The following is a 23,081-nucleotide window of genomic DNA, read 5'->3' as shown; positions in this document are numbered from 1 at the left end:
CCAGTTACTGTAGCAACTGATTTTTTTTGTGGTTTGCAAAAAAAAATAAAACGTGCAATTTCATTTCTAGCTTTTGTTATGTAATTTGAGATATGTCAAAAATATGTAACACCTATTTTAGTCAAAATCTACGCATTCTAGTTTATAGTTCGTAGAATACATTTGTGTATCCTGCCATTTCATTAAAAAAATTGAAAAGCTAAGAGAGTGTATTATTGGATGCAACCAAACAAGTTTATTTCCATATGTTCTGCTTTAAAATGTTCACTCATTAAGGTACTGTCTGTAGTTGAGTCCTATTTTTAATTGGATAAGAAATTGAGTGGTCAGTTGAGTCAAGGGTTTACTCAACTAACTAGACTTGGCTAAGATGAATGCCTTCAGATGCTGATGCAACACTAACACTAAAAATGTGAACTTGCATGTCCTCACCTGAACCTCATAAAATTATATCCCCAGTGTTGCTCAAACTCTTTATTGATTAGATCTGCCCAAGTTGTATTCATATCAAAAGCATACCTGGGAAGGTTCCAGTGCTGGTTGCGCAGAGGTTTCCTTCTCCATGGAGGGGGGAAGGGGCTGAATTAGGGAAGCCATGGGAGGCATATCCTAACCAGGGAGTGGGCTTAACTAAACATCACTTATCCCCAACAAGAGATCAAACTCTGCCATGGAGGCCCAGCAACCCACTATAATTCCCAGAGCCCCTGGGTCAAACTCAATGGTCAGCAGTATCTTAACACCACAAATATATTTCACATTTCTCAGCCTCCTGGTATTTCAAATAAACATATAATGGAAAACGGTGCAAAGTGGGAAATGTGGAGCAATCACCATGGCAACCAGTTCTCTTTTGGACCAAAATTACTCTTTGCATAACCTCCATTTAGCAACGCGGCATGTGCTGTTTCGAAGCGCACTTTGGGTTTGTTAAAGATTGCTCTGCAATTTAAATCAAGCTTTGTTTGTTTGTGAATCTACCAATTTGTGAACTGGCTACTAGATGTTCCGTGGAACAACATTACTTTATTTGCATAAAGCAGACTATAAATATAGCTGAGAATAAAGCAACCGATTGTTATCGCAAGAAAACGTGAGTCAGTCTCTTAACAGCAACAGAGATGTCAAGTTCTAAATTCTACTGATCTAGACGGAACCTAAAGGGACGAGTAAAAAAGGACTTGCATCCCATTTAGCCCACAAATTAAAGGGGATGTCACCTATATAGAGGGGAAGAAGGTGGAGGAGCAAGTCAAGGCTTATTGTCTGGAGAAAGCAAGATACATAGAGTGAGAAAAATAATAGAAAGCGTTAGAGAGGAATAGATGCAAAGAGAGAAGGAGATACTGAAATGGGTGATGGATGTAGAGACGAGAAAGCAGGAGGTACGGAGATGAACCTTCACGGATATGGGAGTTTGCAGGAGAGTTGGACATTTCACCTCCCTGATGTCCCTCTGGATTGTAAAGGACCAACCCCATGAGGAGAGCTGGGTTTGCCCTGGGTAATGTATAATTTAATCAGAGAGATGACTCACCATAAACAATGTGTTATACAGGGCCAACTGAGCCCTCCTTCAGGAGAAGCTTGCTGGATTTTGCCCTTTATAATACATCGTGGCATAGAGGTGAATTGACTTTATTCACTAACCACTGATTTGGAGTAAGATTAAACATTTCAACCCTATGGGGGTTCCCCAGCTGGCCCTATATAATGCATATTTAAAAAATGAGATATATGTCACATATATACCGATTCAGGCTGGGTTCCATACTATATTTCTTTCAAAAACAAGCAAAATATGCCCTCTACCCTCAGTTATCATTCGAGGAGGAAAAGTGACTGAAAGGACATAAATGATCTAATGAGAAAATCCTACTTATATGCAAATCCTTGGACAAATTAAAACGAGGTTCACCTGATTTTGACGCAGGCCGTTGATTTATTACACAGCCTCTCAAATTATTGGCTGTTTCCACGGGGCCGTGGCAATATCAGAAGACTAATTATTTATTCATTAGACTGATATTCAATAATAATATTTCTCATGAGTTTCTTTAATATGTGTGTAAATGAGCAATCAGTGACTAATTACACACACTGTTACAGTGTTCTATGCTCACATCCGATGAGGTGATCAACTCAAACCTATTATTATCCTAAGATTTATTACCTGCTTCGGGGCTTCACAATTTCCTAGTTAGCATCTAGGCCTTTGAGTGAAGTCAACATGTAACAGTTTTTAATTTTCCAGGAATATTAACTTTTAATGCATTTTACACCAAAACATGCATGCACAAGATGTCTTAATAAGTAATAGAACAGTGATATTGTCCTGTTACATTGAGAATAGTCAAATCTAGAACCTAGAACCCCTAAATCCTTTGCTAACTGCTGGCTGTGCTTGCGTTTTATCTACAATTAACATATTTTTTCACAAACCGGAAGTAACCATACCTTTATTTTATGACTGTTTTTATCTTATTGATGATCTTTCATATTTGTTTATCCTTAAAAGAACAATAAAACCTCAAACCTAGAACATGGAACTAGTAATCATTCAGTCTTCTACTGTGCCAAACAACCAAGAACGTGTAGCTCTTCATTGAAGCCTCCCCGATGACCTCAGCCAGTCTTCTATTGTGTAGCTCGCCAGGATATGACATCATACCCCGGTGCTCTACATTAGGTTGAGCGGAGAAGTAGACAGGAATATCCCAGTGAGTGGGAAAGATATCAATGAAATAAAGAGGAAATTTTATTTTTGTATTTTTTTTTTAATGAAATTGTATTTTTTTTAATGAAAAAATGTAGGAATTGTACCTGTGGCTCAGCTTTCAGTATATCTTCTCAAGTAAGCGGTAGATGATAGTTAGATTTAATTTTGGAATCAGCGGGGCATATCCCCAAAAGGCTCGTTTGCGTTACTGATGTAACATGCGACCAGCTAAATAACAACCAGCCATTCCGTAGAAATCCCAGGAACTTCCACTCCTGAAATGCATGATTTATTTGCTGTAACGGTAATTGTAAATCTTGGTATTGAACACTTCTGTAAGAGCAGACCTTTGTTTAATTCTGTAAATGCTAGGAAGGCTTGGCGAGACACTTTATTTGCTGGAAATTGTAATCTAAGCAGCGTAGACTGCAAATAATGTAAATTCCAATCACTTGGTTCATTTTCATGAAATTAGTGTTGTGCATTGATAATCACTTGCCGTTTTTTGTTGTTGTTGTTGTTGTTTATTTTTAATTATCCTGTGGTTGGGGAAATTGTACAATACCATGTTTCCTTGCAGACTTTTCAATGCCCTTCAGTGGTTGATGATTGTAATGAAAATTAAAACCTGTTTTATTTCTGCTCAATTGATTCAAATACAGGGATACAATTTGTTTGAATTCAGTGATCTTTTGGAGTTCGCTGGTATTTCTATGCTGCATAGAAACATAGAATCTGACGGCAGATACAAACCATTCAGTCCATCAACCATTCAGACCATCAACCATTCAGTTTTTCATCCACAACAATTATATGTCAAATAATTATTAGAAAACTTCTGTTGTCTTTGTTAAAACACAACATGGTTAGACGGTAAATGGCAAACTCCCTATATATTTATTCTCAATGGGGATTCTATATCAGAAAACATAGGTTCCTTTCCATAGCGTGCCCCCAATTGAAGACAATTCACACCACGAGTTACCATCTCTAGCCTATGATGCTGGTCTTCTTGACATAACCAATGAAAGATACAGCAGGTTCTAAATTTTCCCTTTTTTGGCATTTAAATACAAACCATACAGTTTATTCTAAGATAAATTATCACGTCCCTAATTATAAAAGATCACACAGTATGTTTCAGGCCTGTAATTATCACATATACCAATATCACTTCAAACATTGGATGCAAATCAATGTTCCCACTTTTTCTTTATTCTTCTCATCTTTGACCCGGAGTCTCTGGGGGGAAGCCCTGCTTCCCTGGGTCTCCGGCTCAGTTTCTCCTTTCTCACGTCCCAGGTATATTTACCATCATAAGTCTTATGTATTCAATCTCATATATCTAACTGAGTGTTGTATTCGCGAGTAACCGAACTAATCACTGGAACCTTTGTGCCTGAAAAGCATTTTTCAATTTATTACATTCTTACAAAATCCTTTGCTGGAAGACTTTCTTTCTTCCTCGCTATTGACGGCAGCTTAATTCTAAAAGGACGACTTATGCTCAGTAATATTACATTTGAAAATTGTTCCGTATGCAACACCACAGCTTGGAACAGTTTATATTGGCAACATGTCCAGTAAAACTGTCGGAAAAGCCAAATACGTCCCTAACTTTTTTACATTGCTGTCGCAGCTTATACAGCTAAGACGTTGTGCATGCAGCAAGTGATCGCAGTTCTTTGCTAAGAATACTGGACAAGTTTTAAGTACTTAATTCCAGCTTTACTACGAAGGTAATCTATAGACAGCTAGTAATCTTTTTCATATAGCAAGTAGTGGCTATTGCTGGTCCACAAGGACTTCCTACATTTCCTTTTGTTTATTAATCAATTTGCGACTGAAAAAGGGAAGAAATAACAGATAATTAAAGTTTGAATAATTTGTCAGTGTTCTGAATATATTTTGTTCCAGAATGTCATAACTATCCTGCATTCTACGGATCTTTATAAATAGTGTACTGGTTGGGTTGTGTTTCGTTCCAACAAAGGATATGACCATGAGTATAAAGCATCACATTGTAAATGCAAGAATAAAATAGGCTATTTTAATATTATTTTATTAGATAGTATGTGTCACCCTACAGAATGGGGGGGGGGGCACCTCCGAATGTGAAGTCTGTTTAGAAAAGAAGATGGAAATATAGTATGTAGAATGATTAGATTTTCAACGTGCATAGAAAGAAATAGAGAAACCCTACATGATATATTTGCAGTTTGTGTAGTCACAGGCGGTTCAGGTACAGTTGAAGGCTTCTGGATATACCTCTAGAGCTGGGTAAAAAATGAAAATCTCCAAACAACAGAAACATTGAAATTGATGGCAGATAAGAACCTTTCGGTCCATCTAGTCTGGCCATATTTTCCTGCTTTACAGGCTAAAACCTCAATCAGTCATGTCCCTTGCATGTTTAACTACCCTCACTAACAATTCTGCCTGGAGGTCTACTTATCTACTACCTTCTCAGTAAAGTAAAACTTCCTTACATTACAACTGATAGGAGGAACCCATACTGAAAAATCCCTGTTTCCATTGTTAAGAGCAAGAGTATTGGTTATAATGACACAATGCATGGAAAGTTGCAGGGATTTTAGGGCTTTTACTTACATTTAGGACATTTAAGGAGCCCAGCAATCCATGAATGGTAAATGGATGCTCCAACTTCACCCATACAAACCATACCCACCTTTGCCATGCCAATACCAGGGAACTATTCAGCATGTATCTCCTAGAAGACAGTATCTCCAGCAACCTAGAGCAACCTCAATCGACGCAGAAGGTGACAGGAGTGGGTAGATCCTGAGTGGGGAGTAGCCTCCGCGTTCAGAGACCCAACTCTGCCCTGGAGGCTCAATTTATCAACTCTCATTCCTGGAGCCTCCGACTAAGTCCCTTGGATTTTTTCCATGCATCACCTTTGTCCCGTCTATAGCAAATCCACAAAGCCTTTTCTTTTCTACCCACTGTACCAGTTCAGCCCTGCATCAGCACTAGTGTCTGTAATGATCTGTCCTCAAAGACCGTGCCCGGTTTCCCAAATTTACACTGTATCGATTAGATAAAATTATATTAGTTCAGGCTAAACTCTAAGAGGCTATATACAGCTAGACAAAAAAAAATTGTAACCGAAACCATGATTACTTTCTGTATGTAGACAGCAAAGACTCATTACCGGTATGTGTAAAAGTTGTGATGTTTCTCGCTTTCATCAGATAATCTTTCCTTTGGGAGTATATAGAAATCATGCTTGGCAGAGATCTCCAGTGAACTTAGGGCTTTCAGTTTTCCCTTTAATTAATATTTTAAATAATTATTTTGCAATTACGGAGTTCTGCTGTGCACACATAGCAGCTTCCTCCAGAAGTTGACTATTAAGGAAACAGAATGCTAGTTCATGCTCATTACCAAGAGCTGATGTGATTTGGAACATGCGTACCAGCCTTTTAAGTTCAGCAAAGGAAGCATCATGTGTCTTTTAACAAGCATCACACACTTGCTTATTAGTGAAGATCCTCTTGGTGTCCAAAATTAGGCACTTAAAAAAAATCCAAGAGCTTCTGCATTCAATGTTTAACTCACTTCACGTATACTTCGACTCTTTAAATTCAGTTTTTCAGCCCTTTGTAGAACTTAACTACAGTAAGAAGATTTTGGTCCATCTGATCTCCAAACTTGCTTGGCTTTGTCTCATATTTTAAGGTAGTCTAATGCCTTTCCTATACTTGCTGTGGTGCCGTCACTGTACCACATACTACTCCGCTTATCTACCACCTTCTCTAGGCTTTCTTACTTTTTAAAACTCAGATCTCGTGTGTCCTTAGGGCAAAAAAACAGATCAGATCTTTTATTGGCCTCAATTAACAATTTGACTTTTTCCATCAAATAAAAAATCAAAACTTTTTTCAACACTTAGTTTTTTTTGACGCATTCAACAAACTTCCATGTTTATTAAAGGACCTTCAATTATGAATAAACTTTGTAAGTGTCTTTTAAATGTAATATTCGCATGCTGTAAAATAGCTTGATGCATGGAGGGTCTCTACTAAAGGGTGATTCACATTGATAACATTATTTATAACATAATTAATATCCATCAGCATTTTAGACTAATCCTTCTCACAAGGGCCATCTAAACCCGAAAAGAGAAGCTATTCTTCTACGCAAATGGACTGGTTGGGGAGATCTTCCCTGTAACTGATCCATTGAGCAGCAGCACATTGGGGAGCCTAATGGACCGGGGGAGGGGCAATTGTCCCCATACCTCGTTTTGTAGTAGGGGCAAAATACATAACTACCAATGTTAATGTTTAGCTTTAATTGCATTTATGTATATTTTCACCTTCATTTTTTGTAAGAGGGGTATGTTTGATGTCACCAAAGGGATGCAGGTTGAGCGTATTTGCTGTGGGCTATATAAACAGTTATTAACCTTTATATTTGGTAGGAAAGTTACTAGCACGATGTGTATAAGGACTAAAACTTATGTAGTTTATGTAACATCAGACCCGTTCTATTGATTGTTAACAGTCAAGTCCTAATGAGAAGGCGAAGCAGTCGAGAGAAAACTCTAGGTTTTTTTTTTTTCCAAATTAAATTTCAGAACTTTAATTTTTCCAAGTTATTACAAAAAAACCCATAAATGATGTGTGTGCTCAACGCCTTATTAGCCTGCCGATATAAAGAAAGAGAAAACTCAAACTACTAGCGGATCAATAAAATGTCTTCTTTCCACAGGAGGAACAATTATTTGCTCTAAACATTGAGTTCAAACAAGTGCACATAAAGACAAGGGAAATAAAGGCTTTAAAATAAAGCAAAAAAAATCGCTAGTTGGAGAAATCATTTTAAAACCTCAGAGTTAAAAAGAAAATGGTTGAATAAGCCTGTTTATAATTTTACAATCTACTTTAGACAACCTCACAAAAAATAACAACAGGCATTTTTTTTACAGCGTGAAAATGATTGCACCATTGTGTTTAGTTAGACATTGGGAAAAATGTTTGTAATTTTAGGTATAAAACAGAGCAAGACGTTTTAAAGCTGCATAGCTTCCTAAGAATCTTTGTGTTATGAGAATAGTAAAAGTCCATGCCATATATTCTGGCCTCCGACGTCTAATGGTTTTCATAAAGACGGTTATTAGACCCATTTGGTTGCCCCCGTTAGTAATTTACTGTAATACAGTCTTATAGATGTATAGGTTATTTGATTCATACCCTGTTACATTGAATTTCACATTTTAAGGTCTATCAGCTCGATTTATATGCCTTATGGACGTTTGTTGTAAGTTGCGGAGGCCAATACTGCTTTAGATGTTCTTATTGATGGGGTTTTACAATTGTTGTTGTAGGATGTTTTATATAGTGGCTTATAAAATTCCTTAATCTCTTTTTTTTCTGTTTTATAGGGTCAAAATGTTTTTGGACTCGATGTAATTGAAACACCAGAAGGTGACAAATGGCCCCAGCTTATTGTCCAGCAGAGTCTGGACAGAGAACAGAAAGACACATATGTAATGAAGATTAAGGTGGAGGATGGCGGAGATCCTCCGAGGTCCAGTACCGCCATTTTACAAGTAACCGTTACTGATGTTAATGACAATCGCCCTGTGTTTAAGGAAAAGGACATTGAGGTTAATATCCCAGAAGATGCCGCAGTTGGGACTTCGGTGGTTCAGCTTCACGCTACAGACGCTGACCTGGGCTCAAATGCGAAAATTCACTTTTACTTTGGCAATCAGATCTCCAACCTTGCCAAGCGACACTTTGCTATAGATAACAATACTGGATTAATTACAGTCAAGGAGCCCTTGGACAGAGAAGAGTCTCACTACCATAAACTTACTGTATTGGCAAGTGATGGCAGTTCAACCCCCTCCAGAGCCACCGTTACAATAAATATTACGGATATTAATGATAACGTTCCGTCCATTGACACCAGGTACATAATAAATCCGGTGAATGGCACTGTGCTACTATCTGAGAAAGCGCCACTTAATACAAAAATAGCCCTAATAACGGTAACTGACAAGGACGCCGATCTAAATGGGAAAGTGACATGCTTTACGGATCATGATGTTCCTTTCAGGTTAAAGCCAGTGTTTGACAATCAGTTCCTGTTGGAGACGGCAGCGCCTCTTGATTTTGAGGCTACAAGAGAATATGCCATTAAAATTGTTGCTTCGGACTCTGGAAAGCCACCTTTAAATCAATCGGCAATGCTTCTTATTAAAATAAAAGATGAGAATGACAATGCACCTGTTTTCACTCTGCCGGTAATTGGCCTGTCGTTTATCGAAAACAACCCGCCAGGAACGGAATTAACCAAAATCAGTGCCACCGATGCGGACAGCGGTCGGAATGCGGAACTTAGTTATATTCTTGGCCCCAATGCTCCGACAATATTCAACTTGGATAGGAGGACGGGGATTCTCACTGCGGTGAGGAAGCTGGACAGGGAAAAACAAGACAGATACTCATTTACAGTGATTGCAAAGGATAACGGAAGTCCTTCCTTACAGGCCAACACCACTGTTACCTTATCAGTTCTTGACCAAAATGACAACAGCCCATCATTTACTCACAACGAGTACAACTTTTATGTCCCAGAGAACTTACCCATGTACGGCACAGTGGGCCTTATTACAGTAACCGACGCGGATTCAGGGGAGAACGCCATAGTCACTCTTTCACTCGTCAATGCAAAGGATAATTTCATAATCGATCCTATTACTGGTGTCATCAGACCAAACATAACATTCGATAGAGAGCAACAAGGTTCATACACTTTTCAGGTCAAGGCTGTTGACAAAGGCAACCCACAAAAGTCCTCAACCGTGAAGGTCACGATATTTGTTGAAGACGTCAACGATAACAAGCCAATGTTTGTCATCCCTTCAAACAATTATTCGTTTGAATTAGTGCCAACCTCAACCAATCCAGGATCTGTTGTTACCAGAGTCTTTGCTGTTGATAATGATACAGGCATAAATGCGGACCTTCGTTATAGCATTATAGGAGGGAATTCAAGAGGTTTGTTTGCTATAGATGAGAAGACTGGGAATATCAGCTTGAAAGAAAAGATCATTGTTGGAGATCATGGTTTACATAGACTTGTGATAAAAGTAAACGATTCTGGGAAACCTGAGCCATTCCACACACTAGCTCTGGTGCATTTATTTGTAAATGAAACAATAACCAATGGATCTTATATTCAAGAACTTGTGCGAAGGAATATGGAGACACCGGTCGGGCAGAACATTGGAGATGGTGAGATAACCCCACAAACGAATGATTATGTCAAAATCATTATTGCTATAATTGCTGGTACGATGACCGTGATCCTCGTCATTTTTGTTACTGCTTTGGTACGTTGCCGTCAAACACCACGACATAAAGTCGTTCAGAAAAGCAAACAGAGCGGGGAATGGGTTTCTCCAAACCAAGAAAATCGACAGATCAAGAAAAAGAAGAAAAAGAAGAAGCGTTCTCCCAAAAACCTTCTCCTAAACTTTGTTACAATCGAAGAATCCAAAACCGAGGATCCAGCCCATGAGCATATCAATGGCACCTTGGACATTCCCGTGGAGTTAGAAGAACAGACGATGGGAAAATACAACTGGGCGACCACACCAACTACCTTCAAACCAGACAGCCCCGATCTGGCCAAGCACTATAAGTCTGCTTCTCCGCAACCTACATTCCAGATAAAGCCTGAGACACCAGTTCCTCCTAAGAAGCATCACGTGATTCAAGAGCTTCCCCTCGACAATACCTTTGTAGTGGGCTGTGACTCTTTGTCTAAGTGTTCCTCCAGTAGCTCGGATCCGTATAGCGTCTCTGAATGCAGTTGCCAAGGAGGCTTCAAGGCACCTGGCCCCATCCATACAAGACAGGTAAATTAAACTGTAATTTTATCCAATCAGTTGTTTTTTTCCAGTGTCTGATTCTATGATTTCTTATTCTTTGCTTCACTTTTCTTTTTTTTAATACCAGTATTCTTTCTAAAAAAAAAAGATTAAAAGCCAAAAAAAAAAGTTAATGCTTGGTTGAAGCATTGAAATATAAACAGTTTGTGACTCATGGATGTTAAAGAGAGAAAATTAGAATAAAGTGGATCTTGGCTGTGGGGAAAATTGGATGCTGAATGATTTCATTATGGGATATTACTGTCTGTAGATGGCAGTGCAGCCCTTTTTGGTTCAGCTGCAACCTACACGCTTGCAGAAGCGATAGAAGGGAAAAAAAACAAAGAAACTGGATTGCTGTGTTCTTAGTGCTATTGTATGCATAGGAATCCTGATAATCTGGACCAGGTGCAGAGCAATAAGGCTTAGCGCAATCTGATAAGTGCTTCTTAATGCTAATGGGATGGCGGACTTCTGCAGGACTAAACTGAACTTCAAGGTCTTTTGCGAGCAACCTAGGCTAGCGGGCGAAGAAAATGTAGAAACCCAAGCAGAACAGCTACCAGTTCTCTTATAAAGAACAATAATGGTCACCCAATACGAATGATGCCGTAATAAGCACGTGTGTTAAAGTTGTTGAGAAGCTCTTTTATCAACATATTTTATATTTAATATTTCATATAATCATACTGATAAACCTAAACCATCCAAAGCGCCTAAGCTGGGCAAGAAACACGCCGAGGGAAAACCCTTGATTCAGTATCCTAAGTGCACAATAAGCATATTATGAGGTTTAGCAATCTACCTGATTATTACAAAGGAACACAGAGATTTCACCATTAAAGAAATAAGAAATGATAGTTATTAGCGTGAGATACTAGACATACAACTTAACTCTTAGTGTACCGCAGGGGAAGCTAGCTGGTAATTACAGTGTTATCAATCGCATTTTCTTTGAAAATTTAATATTTTTTTGTATTTATACAGCGCTAACAATTAATACACTGCTTAAAGCACATACATTCAAAGGGTCTGACAGACTAAGACAAACCAGTACACTAGGTAAACAGGGCCCGGCTCACAAGCTTACACTCTAATAATAATAATTATTGTTATTTTTCTTAGCCCCAATATTATTTGCAAACAAATATGGGCTAAAGTGTGCTTTTTCTGATCCAAAACGACTTTATATTTTTAAACAAGTAACACGAGAGATCCTCCACGGGTGGAAGATATTGCAGAGGCGTCTCACATTGACATCAAAGCTCTAAAATGTATCACACGTTAGCGGAGTCCGCCCTTTGTGGAGTAATTTCCGCAGATACTATTTTATGGATTATAACTCGGCTTTCGCTAATATTGTTATTCATCAATTGGTGATTCTCCTACAGAATGTACATTTGCTGCATTACTATCCAGCAGACTTGGTTGCAACTAAATATTTCATGCATCCTTTGGGGAATTCATTAACAATCGATGTTACCGTGTCAAATCCATCTAACTGGGAACATAAGATTACACCATTCACATATCATATAGCGCCGCAAGTACTTGATGTATGGTTCTGCGCGTAATATTTATCATATCATCTTTTTGCACAGCTGTAGCTTTGTTTACAGTAAGGAAAGCTAGTTTTATGTGAATACTTGGTTAAATTCAATCATAAAAACTAATAAAAAGCCACAAAAGTACATTTAGACAATTACGGTTTGAAGGGTAATTATTTGCGGGGGGGGGCTTTCAATGTAAGTTTCAGTGATACCAAAGTGAGGAGAAATGATAGAAATGAAGGTGTAGTCCACAATCACCACAAATTGCATGAAGGTAAATATAGTTATAGTATTTAAAGTCATTTTAGCCTCTTATTATGAGTTAATCAAAGAGGGAGTTTCGTGGTGGTGGTGGGGGGGGGGGTGAAGGGTCATAAAGATAAAGCCAACTAGTAAAATACTTGTAAAACTTTTATTTTAGTGATTTTCTGATTCTTAAAGATGCAGACGAATTTGACATTTTTATATATAAATGTAGCATTGGAAACATAATTTCTGCTACAGTTAAATGCCCCCCCCCCAGAAACAGCTCTTCAATCAAGTAAAAGTTTGCCGTGATTGGTCTTATAAGAATAACCAATAGCCGGTCTTTTTCTGCCAGAATTGTCTACAAATGTATCTAGAATGTATCCAAAAGGTCTAGTTGACCTTCTCTGGATTTAGTTATGAGGTTGGGCTCGTAGCTCTAAATAAATAAATCCTTAATCGATGTCCAACTCACTGACCTATAGAAGGCACCTTGTCAGGCTTCTTATATGACCTGACCCCGGAGAACACATATTTCCATGATTTTTTTTATATATATTTCTTCTTTTGCTGCCGTTGTTTCAGTATGGAAAAAATGATGACTGCTTCGTCTATGGAATATGCGTCAGCGATGTAAAGTGGTTCCGGGAGGTGAAAAGAGGGAATATATTTTATGAAGCTAATCAACCAGCGAATAATCGGTAACAAATAATCCATTCGAGGAGAAAGAGAAATGCGGTAGAATGTCCTGGTGAAACATAAGACATTATGCACATAGAACGGATGGAAATGAGTGTTCTTTCGGTCCAGTGTCACCTATCCAGGAATCGGCACAATGATTAGAAGCCAATTGCAGTATTTATTTTGGCAGAAGGTGGTACGATTTGGCAGCGATAAGCTTTACTCGACACACACTGGCTGTTTACTTAAAAATAAACACTGCCACATTCAATTTAAAGCCATGGCTTTCGATGAAAGTCAGGTTCGGAGATGAAATCTCCAATGATTTTCAATTTATCGAACGTATCAGAAGCTCCTGATAAGGGTTTCCATGATTGTTCGGGTATCCGTGTATTGGATTACCCAAGCAGGTAATAGTAAAAAAAAAAAAAAAAATGTGCCAATCTTTCTATGAGTTAACAATAGGAAATTATTTATAAATTTGCAACAAACCTTATAACTTAATCATAATTTTATGAATGTACAGTAGTTATGTCCGACTAATAATTATTGGCTGGATGGTTATTGTCCATCGATGTTTTTGCTCCCCCTTTTAAGTGTGTTTGGGGCTAGCTTGCCCCTTATTTTGGCCACAGTCCTCTCCTGTCTTGTATATGGAGCAGGAGAGGGAGAACTCCAGAGGAGAACTCCTGGAAAGTGCCTATGTAGGCACGTAGATGTAACACTGGTCTCTACATAGCCAGAATGTATTATACGTTATAATAATAAATCAATGAGATGTAATATTTGCATTACATACAGGCATAATCATGGTATATCACGTGTACCTTCCTAATCACATGGATGCAGAACGTATGGCCCAACTGTGCATTATAGGTAGACTCCAGTCATAATATGCACTTTAATGCATATAATAACCGAGTATCATCTTTAAATTAAAGTTTTTTTTGTCCATCTTACAAATGCATGGACTGATTCAACAACCCCCTCCCATGAATTTGCTATCTTTGTCCACCCTCAAGCTCCTTGGCTTGGCCGTATACATTGTATTTTTTTGCTGGTGGAGCTGTATGGGCCACTGGATAGTCCTTAATATTAATTTACAATGTTTTTGAAATGATTATTTTGTTGTTGCTACTGAATTCTGGAAATCGAACCTGCCAGTCGTATAACCCTTAAAAAAAATTGTATATTCCCAGTGTTCTAGAATGAAGAACAGTTTTAGACTCAAACTAAACGGGTTCAACAAATGAAAGGATACACAAGACAGTTTTGACATGTTGTCTGAAATGTTCACAGAGCTGTTTTGCACATGATTGGATAGATTTAAACAAAAGGAAATTTGTGAATCGGGTTGGTGGAAAGAAGTTTGGATTCTGAAGATTTGTTTGTCCTTTGGAACTAAATCAATGGCAAAACTGTCAAAATATTGGATTTAAGGTGTGATCTGGTGGATTCTCCCAGTTATGGGATTTAATCTCATGCTTCATGTTGAGGATTGGATTTACCGGCCCAATTGTTGCGCTGTCTCGGACAATATGACGTTTTAAGTTCCATTACATTTTTTGTTTTTAGAAAATTTTTTTCAAGTATTTATCGGCAATATAAAAGAGGTTTCATAGTCTCGGTGGATTGGTAGAAGAAGCATATATATATATATATATATATATATATATATATCCCAAAAATAGCTACACGATACACAGCATGGACCTAATATTTCAAATTCCTGATTTTTCTTACTGTTATAAAATTATGAGAAAGTCATAAAAGTGCAGAAAATCTGAATATATTCCACATATTTAATGGAACCAAATGAGACTTTATATTAATGACTTGATTGGCAAAAAAAAAGCTCAGTGCCAGGAAATAAATGTACTGAGTCAGCTTTAAACGAAGGAAAATTGGCAATCAGGATTTATATATTTTACATATAAAGTAGTTCTTAATGCTACTTATAACATATAAATCGAAGTGTTTACAAAAGCTATGGTAGAAATGTATATCGTGAAAACGCGTCCTTTTGTCTGAAAATTTATTTATTAAATTTAAATGTAAAAAAAAAAAAAAAAATTATTACAGACCCTTTTACAACATGAAAAGTTTTTAGTTGCTAGAGAAACTTTAATAGAGCCTTGCGGTAGTTTATTGCGAGACATTGTAGCAATCATACATGCTCTGGATTCATCAATGATGGGGGTTTGAGGTTTTATGTAAATCTGGATCCAAACAGAAGTGGGAATTAATGAAATTGCAATCAGTAGAGCAGCGATAGACAATTTTGATCGTGAAATCAAAGGCAGTCCTCATATAGATTCGCAATTAACATCTACGTCCTTAATAATCAGTGTTTTACAAGTAGACCTAATCCAGGGCTAAATTACACCATGATTCTCGTGCGCGAGACGTTCAAATGGCTAATGTGTTTGGCACAATGTGGATTTGCAAATATTGCTTTGGGTTTGTAAAATAATCCGCAGCTGGGGCAGGTGGAGATTACCCCTCGGCAGCTGTATGTTTAGGCTTTTTGGGCACTAGGCTTGTTTTTTATTTCTTGGTGGGTTTTGAGCAGGTTAGATGGCCTGAATTCTACATTTCTGTGCCATTGGCCCAAGTATAAGCCGAGCCAGAGCCAGCCTCGTTCGAGCAGCTGGTGTTTTTCGCGGCCGAGAAAGGTCTCTATGTGTGACCTTCTGCCGGAGAGGAAATCCAGGCCTTTCACCAGATCAATCTCCCGGCGGCTTTCAGCCATCATCTGGATCGCCCAGTTTTAACACCTATCTGCCCGTCATCTTTTTAGACATGGTTGAGTTGAATAGGTATAAAGCGGTGATTTATTTTTTTTTACATTCTTGCCACATTTTTAGAAATATTGTAGTTGTAAATGGTCGGGTTTATACTGCCGATCAGTAAAATAATGCTGCTTAGTAAATATAGTTAATGACACCCATGGTATGGATTTAGGAAAGATGGAAAAGTGCTCATGAAGCACGGTATCGCACTTTGATTATTGACAGCTGTCCACCGACTGTTCCTCAAAGGCAGTTTTCACCCTTATGTTGTAAAAAATGCTTATCTAGAAGACTTTTAGGGTTTGATATTGACAGGTGTGACAAGGACGGTATTATAAGGTAGCTACAGGCACTGTTACATTGATTTTCTAGACATATTCAGCATCGCATCATTGATATGCAGCCTCATGCATCTGACTTGGTGTCAGGGTTAGAGGAGGCTTAGGATTTCTCAGAGGATAAATGCTTTGTGTTTAAGATTTATGGTATACATCTATCAATCTATCTATTTATTATCCATCTATATATCTCTTAGCGTATATATTCCAGATTCAGAATCCAGAAATTAGAATCCCATGGATCATCTTCATGTTATAATTGTTGAAACATGTAGCAGATGTCCCATATTCTATAAAAATCTCTTCTTGACTATCGCTTATGGATTGTCATTAATACCACCCTTATGCCTTCTCCTAAATTCTGCTCACTTGTATGTAATACCCTGATTCAGATACTGCCTTCAGACCTTAAACAACCGTAGACTTCTTTAGGGTCAAGATGTCCATAACATGTTTACATTTGTCGTTTATTAAGGTCCGTCAGGATATACCTGGATGCTTTGTGAAGCCTCTAGAAAAGGTAGATGATTGGATTGGGAATAGCAATAAGGTATCATTTTTATTGTCCGAGTTGGAACATTTTAAGAAGCTTGTTGAGTTAATATGGCAACTAGCTACCCGTGCCGGATTTTGTGTCACATGACAATTAGATGTTCCCAGCAAAATGACTAATAAGGCAGCATTCCATATGACTAAATAATTATTTTCAGAAAAGGTTGGGGGCACAATAATACATGTATTAGGATTTTTTTTAAGAGCTCCTTTAAAGTATGAGACAATCCAAATGTGTCCGTAAGGAAGGAAGGAGAAGAAAAGAACGAATAAAGGAAGGACGAAAGGAAGGAAGGAAGGGACATCCGAAACCATTGTATCAATCTGTGTCTAAAACATCCAACACCAATGCTTTGCATAGTAGACTGATCCAACAGCATTGGCTCATTTTATCTGACATATCAAAAGATAGCAATATTTCTGAATGCTATCTACTAAATGTATTATTTATGTACATTCTGCCGGGCAGCGAGAGAAATGATGTGCTTGAAGTTCTTTGATGAAGCAGAAACTCCAGTGTGGAAGAGTGTGTCCGCCTTCACAATTCCCGGTGCTATGACATTCCGAAAGTGTTAAAGGCTTTGCCCTGTATCATGTTGCATTTAGTGACCAAAATAGCTGGAAGGTAAACTAAATTCAGCGAGGAAAGGTGGCCAGGTGTTCAATGAGGCAATTTAAATTTTTGTTGGTTGGTGTAGACAGACAAAGCGCTGACCACCCTAGATCAACATAAAATGGATATCTCCTTAGGGAGAGTCAAATCAGCAACATGGTATCCATCCATGGTCTTCTTCGCAGAATTAACGTTGACATGTTCTTTGTACTTCGGTGGATGACTAATGCTTTTCTGGTTTATTGACAATTGGTTGACAGCTGGACGTGATAAAATCTGTCAACTATAAAAAAAAAAAACCTAAAAATCGGGGGGGGGGGTAGACTTTTTAGGATAAGAAACTTTTTGGATCATTTGACACAAACAATATCTATGTAATGGAATGACAGTCACCAAAATGTGGCCGCGACCTCTGAGATAACAATCATAAAGATAACACATCATTCGAGATTTCTGAATACCGTACATAGACGGTCCGTTCCATAGGTCAACTAAATCAAAACAGTGAAACTGTTTTATCTCCGTTAGTGAATCTGGGCCAATATACCTGCGTTTTGATGTGATTGCAGTCTGCGGGCGGATCGCGGTTGTCTTAGCCCATCATGGTAATGACAGTTGTATATAAATGCCAACTTTCTACGTGCGTACCGTTCACTGCGTGGAACTTTGATGATCCCGGTTACACTTCATCTTGATCTTTCCCCTTTGTTCCAGCCCCTCCGTTTTCACTGGATTCTTGATAATGCAGCATCAGTAAATGTTGGGCAGCCTACGGCAGTGTCCTGATCACTGTTTGCTGTCTTGGTGAGTTTTACATACATTTCGAATCTAGACATGCCCACTAATTTAATATATTTTCTTTTTTTCTTAAGGTATTTTCCCCTTTTCCATTATAAGCCCTCTTCTCCCATACTAATACCATATTTTCTGTAAAATAAAATCTACTTATGGTTACTCAACCAAAGCATCGCCCTACCGATAGCTTGGCTGGCCCTGTATAAAGCATATTTAAATATGCAAGAGTTACCTTACTGAACCATACATTATACAGGGCCAGCTCAGCCATTCTTTAAGAGAAATCTTTTAATTATAATCCTATATAATTTTATTGAGAGAGTTCAGACTATATTTCTCCCACCTGCCTGCTCCTGCTTATTGTCCTTTTTTTTAAAGTATATTTCCTGACAATTTAAATTTAATATCTACAAAGTGTTGTCATAGTATTGCGTGAATGCATGTGTATTCCTGGATAGGGGAAATTAATTTTATTGTATTTGAATGTCTCCTTGTGGTCGTTTCTTCATATGTCAGCTAGAATCATTCTGACTCTTACGGCCACATAATAATAATAATAATAATAATAATAATAATAATAATAATAATAATAATATTATACTCATACTGTAGATTATATCACTATACACTTACTATACAAAGTGTTCTAATTTATAATATTATATATCATATATATATAATGTTAAAGGGAGGGGTTTAGGGATACACTACCCAATCATATTAAGATCCCCTAGCAGAGTCCCTGTGTTTGACCCGACTCGCGTAGGATGATCATGGTAGGTTTTGGGGGGGGGGGATATGGTTCAGGGTGGGGATTTCTCATGCTGTTTCTCTGTTTGCCAGCTCTGAGAACGTCACCGTCATCTGAGGTCTTGTACTGAGGTCGTTTGAGTTCACAATCTGATGTTAAGCCACCAAACATGGAAATATGGAAACAGCACGAGAAACCCCTTTTCTCCTGACTCTGATTGACGAAGACTTTTATCATCCGATCTCCAGATGGGTTTGGAAGTAAAGATGAACCAATGCGTCAACCCTACTGAAAGGTATCCAGGGCAAGGCTATATATATATTTTTTTTTCTTCTTCCCTTCTCAAGGACAACAGACTTTGTGTTATGCCGTAGACATGGACACCAACATAGAAACGTGAAATACGAACATTTATTTGCCATCGCTTGATTTGAAGGACGGTGTTGGATAAAATAGTGATTTGCTTTCAAATATTGCTTGTAAAAAAAAAAAATGTCTTACTGCGTCATGGCTATTGCATTTTTTTTTTATTTATTTGTATGTATGTAATATCTGGCTATTATCAAGGAATATTAATTTAGGGAGCAATAAAACATATGCATATATGTTAACAAAAAAAAGAATGTCATGTTCTTTATACGCAACCTTTTTAAGGATCTGTTTAATATAATGTATACTTAATAGTTGTGTATGTTAATTAACAGAATCTTCATTTTCTGGAATTTACTGTAGATTTCTTGAACATGTATGAATTGTTATTATATCAAAGAGTGGGACATATATATATATATATTTTGTTTCTTTAATGTGTGATTGCTTAAAGGTAAAAAAAAAAAAAAAGGAGATTTTCTTAAAAAAAAAATATATGTTTTGTGTGCATTTCATGCAGTTTGTAATCATAAAAAGCCAACCTCTGACCCGTATCACAGCAGTCCCTGCCGCTGGTCCTCAAAGTCCCAAAACAAAGCAGGTTTCCAGTATTTCGTGGTTCAATCCATCACTCATCTTGACACAACCAAAGGGGCTAATTAAAGGGACAGTAAAGTCTCATGACATGTGCTAGAAACAGGTCTTACATGGCAAAATTCTCTAAGTCGTTCTGGTAGGCGGAGGGGACAAAAAAAAATGCTGATTTCCAGGTTTCCATTGAGGTCCAAGCCTAAGATTTCTTCTGTACAATCAGTATTGGAATTTGCTTCTAAAACGATTAGCGTGTAATGTTAGGAACACTGGCCAAATTAAGGACCTCTATTTTCTATCACTATGATTAAAGCTTTACTGTCCTTTATGAACATTTTTGCCAATTAATAGTTTTTTTTATACTATTTTTGTGGTGGCGGCGGGATAGGCATACAAACACTTGCTGCCATTATCATGGATCAAGGCCAATGTAATATCACAATTACTAAAGGCATACTATATTTCAAAGGGAAATATTAGCCAGAAAAGTATTGTGGTGCCTATAAAGAGTTTTTTGGGGATTCCAACACATATATAATATACATACAGTATATAAATGTGCTTTTGTTTGCTGGTCACAAAGCAAAAGCCGAATATATATATTACTTTTGATCCATACAACTATATCACACAACATCAAGATACATATATATATATATATAGATAGATAGATAGATAGATAGATAGATAGATAGATAGATACAGGTCGCTGGGTTAAAAATGTGTTCTTCATGTTCAACAAGAAACCAACTGTTTAACATTCTACCTTCAGTACCAAAAGTTTGGGGTCACTTAAAAATCTCCTTTATCCCATTAAAATAACATGAAACCGATGAGAAATCCAGCACAGACGGGGTTAATGTTGTAAATGACTATTTAACGGCCGATTTTTAATGGAATATCTTCATAGGCGTACAGAGGCCCTTTATCACTCCCATCACTCCTGTGTTCCAATGGCCCTTTATCACTCCCATCACTCCTGTGTTCCAAGGGCCCTTTATCACTCCCATCACTCCTGTGTTCCAAGGGCCCTTTATCACTCCCATCACTCCTGTGTTCCAATGGCCCTTTATCACTCCCATCACTCCTGTGTTCCAACGGCACGTTGTGTTCGCTGATCCGAGTTTAAGTTTAAAGAGCTAATTGACCGTCAGAAAAGCCTTTTGTAATTATGTTACAGCCAAAAATGCGACCCCAAACTTCTGAACGGTGGAGTATATATATATATATATATTCTGTGCACGTCAAACGTGATCTGCTGTGCAGTCCTCCAGCGCTCGAGGAGTTAATGTTCATTTAATAATCCGAATACTAAAACATTAATGATTTTCATAACTGACCAGGAGCAGGTAATGTGCAGGAACGCCTGCTACTAATTCATTTTGACAAAGAAAATGCTTAAGGAACTTAAATCAGAATCCATCGGGGGCTGCCTAATATTGGAGTAGGTGTGCTTTTTAATTAGTTTCAGAATGTTTGCTAATTTGATAGCCGTGTCGGTTGCAGAACTCAGCTGTAGGATACAAGACGGAGCATAAATTATCTGCGGATAGATCCTTTTGAGTCATCTGTACCCTAGAAACGGATCGTTGCTGTTACATTTTTGCATGTTCTAGGCATTTGACATTGTCTATTCAGTTCACCTTCGGTGTCTGTGGGTTTGGTTGGTATCCCCCCCACCAAGTACGAGAGCTTCGTTCCGACGGGAGTAAATTATGGACGCCGCGGAACACGGAGCTCTGATCTGCTAATGCTTGCAAAAAAAAAAATACATTTAAAAAAAAAATCAGAAGATCCGCTCAAAGTCACCGCCTGTTCTAGATTTATTTTCTTACCGATGACTGAAGAGGGGCTTTGGGACTGAATTGGCCTCACCTAGCGCCTGATAACATCAGGAAATTGCCAATAATCATTTTGATGGTGCCAAGGAAAATCACAGCTTGCATTTCATAAGTCAATTTCATTGTTCAAAAACAGACCGTAAAACCTGATTTTGGAGGTGGCGAATTAGGTACATATGACCTTTACATAACGAGAGAGACAAGCAGATATAACCCAACGGTGCTATTTGTACAAAATTACTTTTCGAGAGAGAGAGAGAGAAAAAAAAATAATGCTACAAAATACAAATCCCCATTTGCCTAATGACCTCTACAAATTAATTTTAATCAGAATAGCAGAACATAATAATAAAAAAAACACCAAAAGTGGCAGAACCTAATAATAAAAAAAAATGACAAAAGTGAAGGCCAACTATAAATGCTAAATAATAATATCTGATTTGAAAATGAAATATTTGTAATAAAGCTTAATAAATGTGTCTATTTATGGATATAAACATGAATGTTAAATAGTACTAGCCTATGATGTCATAAGAGTATTGTACAGTCCTATCTATGAAGATATTGTCTATAATATAAGTGCTTTTATTATTGTTTTGGGCAGTAGGATTATTTTAGAAGAATTTGTAATACTAGGCCAGAATCGAATCTTTTCAATTAAAATGATTAAAATATAGCGTTCATGTTAACTCTTTAAAAATATACGTTTCTAGGTTCAGAATTCTAGTAATACTCTGCTTAAAATGAGCCGGCTGTGCGTGTGTGATGTCACGCTGATAGATTTTAACCATAGAACATACATATATATATATATATATATATTCATATCTTATGCATATTCTATATTCTTTATCAAGCATGTGCTTAAATTACATTTCCCCGGGCTAAATACCCAAATAGAAAAGAATGGAGCGGAATAAAACCATTAGATTTTGTACATTTAAAAAGTCTCCTAAGGATTTTCCTGGTTAATTATTCTGTATGTTTCTTGTGCACCGGGGAAATTAATGTAGATAATGCTTATGTTTGTCATGTGCCATGATTTGGTTATTGTTGGACTAACTCCAACAATTCACATCTCACACCTGCTCAAAATAATTATCTAAACTTGGCACCTATGATTAAAAAAAAAAAAAGGGCAGCACCTTCTAACGGGTCAAGTGATATTACATAACCCCGAACACTCACATGACATCATCGAAATGTCATACGAGTGCACAGGGTTTTGTTAATGTAACAAATTATAGCAAAATGTATATTTTGGGGCACTATACCATGACGTTTTCTAGAAAAAAAGCTATTTTTTAACAATCAAAGTCAATATTATTTAAAAA

The 23,081-nt window shown here is 37.5% G+C and overlaps 1 protein-coding gene across 1 annotated transcript in view; it reads left to right on the top strand.

The window, feature by feature from the left end:
• LOC128502658 (protocadherin-11 X-linked-like) overlaps nt 1-19,569 on the top strand; it is a 111,869-nt gene extending 92,300 nt beyond the window's left edge. Inside the window, exons 3-5 of the mRNA XM_053472534.1 lie at nt 8,130-10,616; nt 18,115-18,204; nt 19,039-19,569. Coding sequence (XP_053328509.1) covers nt 8,130-10,616; nt 18,115-18,186 — 2,559 coding nt within the window. The 3' untranslated portion in view covers nt 18,187-18,204; nt 19,039-19,569. The remainder of the gene's footprint in view (nt 1-8,129; nt 10,617-18,114; nt 18,205-19,038) is intronic.
• The last annotated feature ends 3,512 nt before the right edge of the window (nt 19,570-23,081 follow it).

The sequence above is a fragment of the Spea bombifrons genome, chromosome 8 (genome assembly GCF_027358695.1).
Source record: "Spea bombifrons isolate aSpeBom1 chromosome 8, aSpeBom1.2.pri, whole genome shotgun sequence".
Lineage (NCBI taxonomy): Eukaryota > Metazoa > Chordata > Amphibia > Anura > Pelobatidae > Spea > Spea bombifrons.
This window is presented reverse-complemented; position numbering and strand designations above follow the sequence as displayed.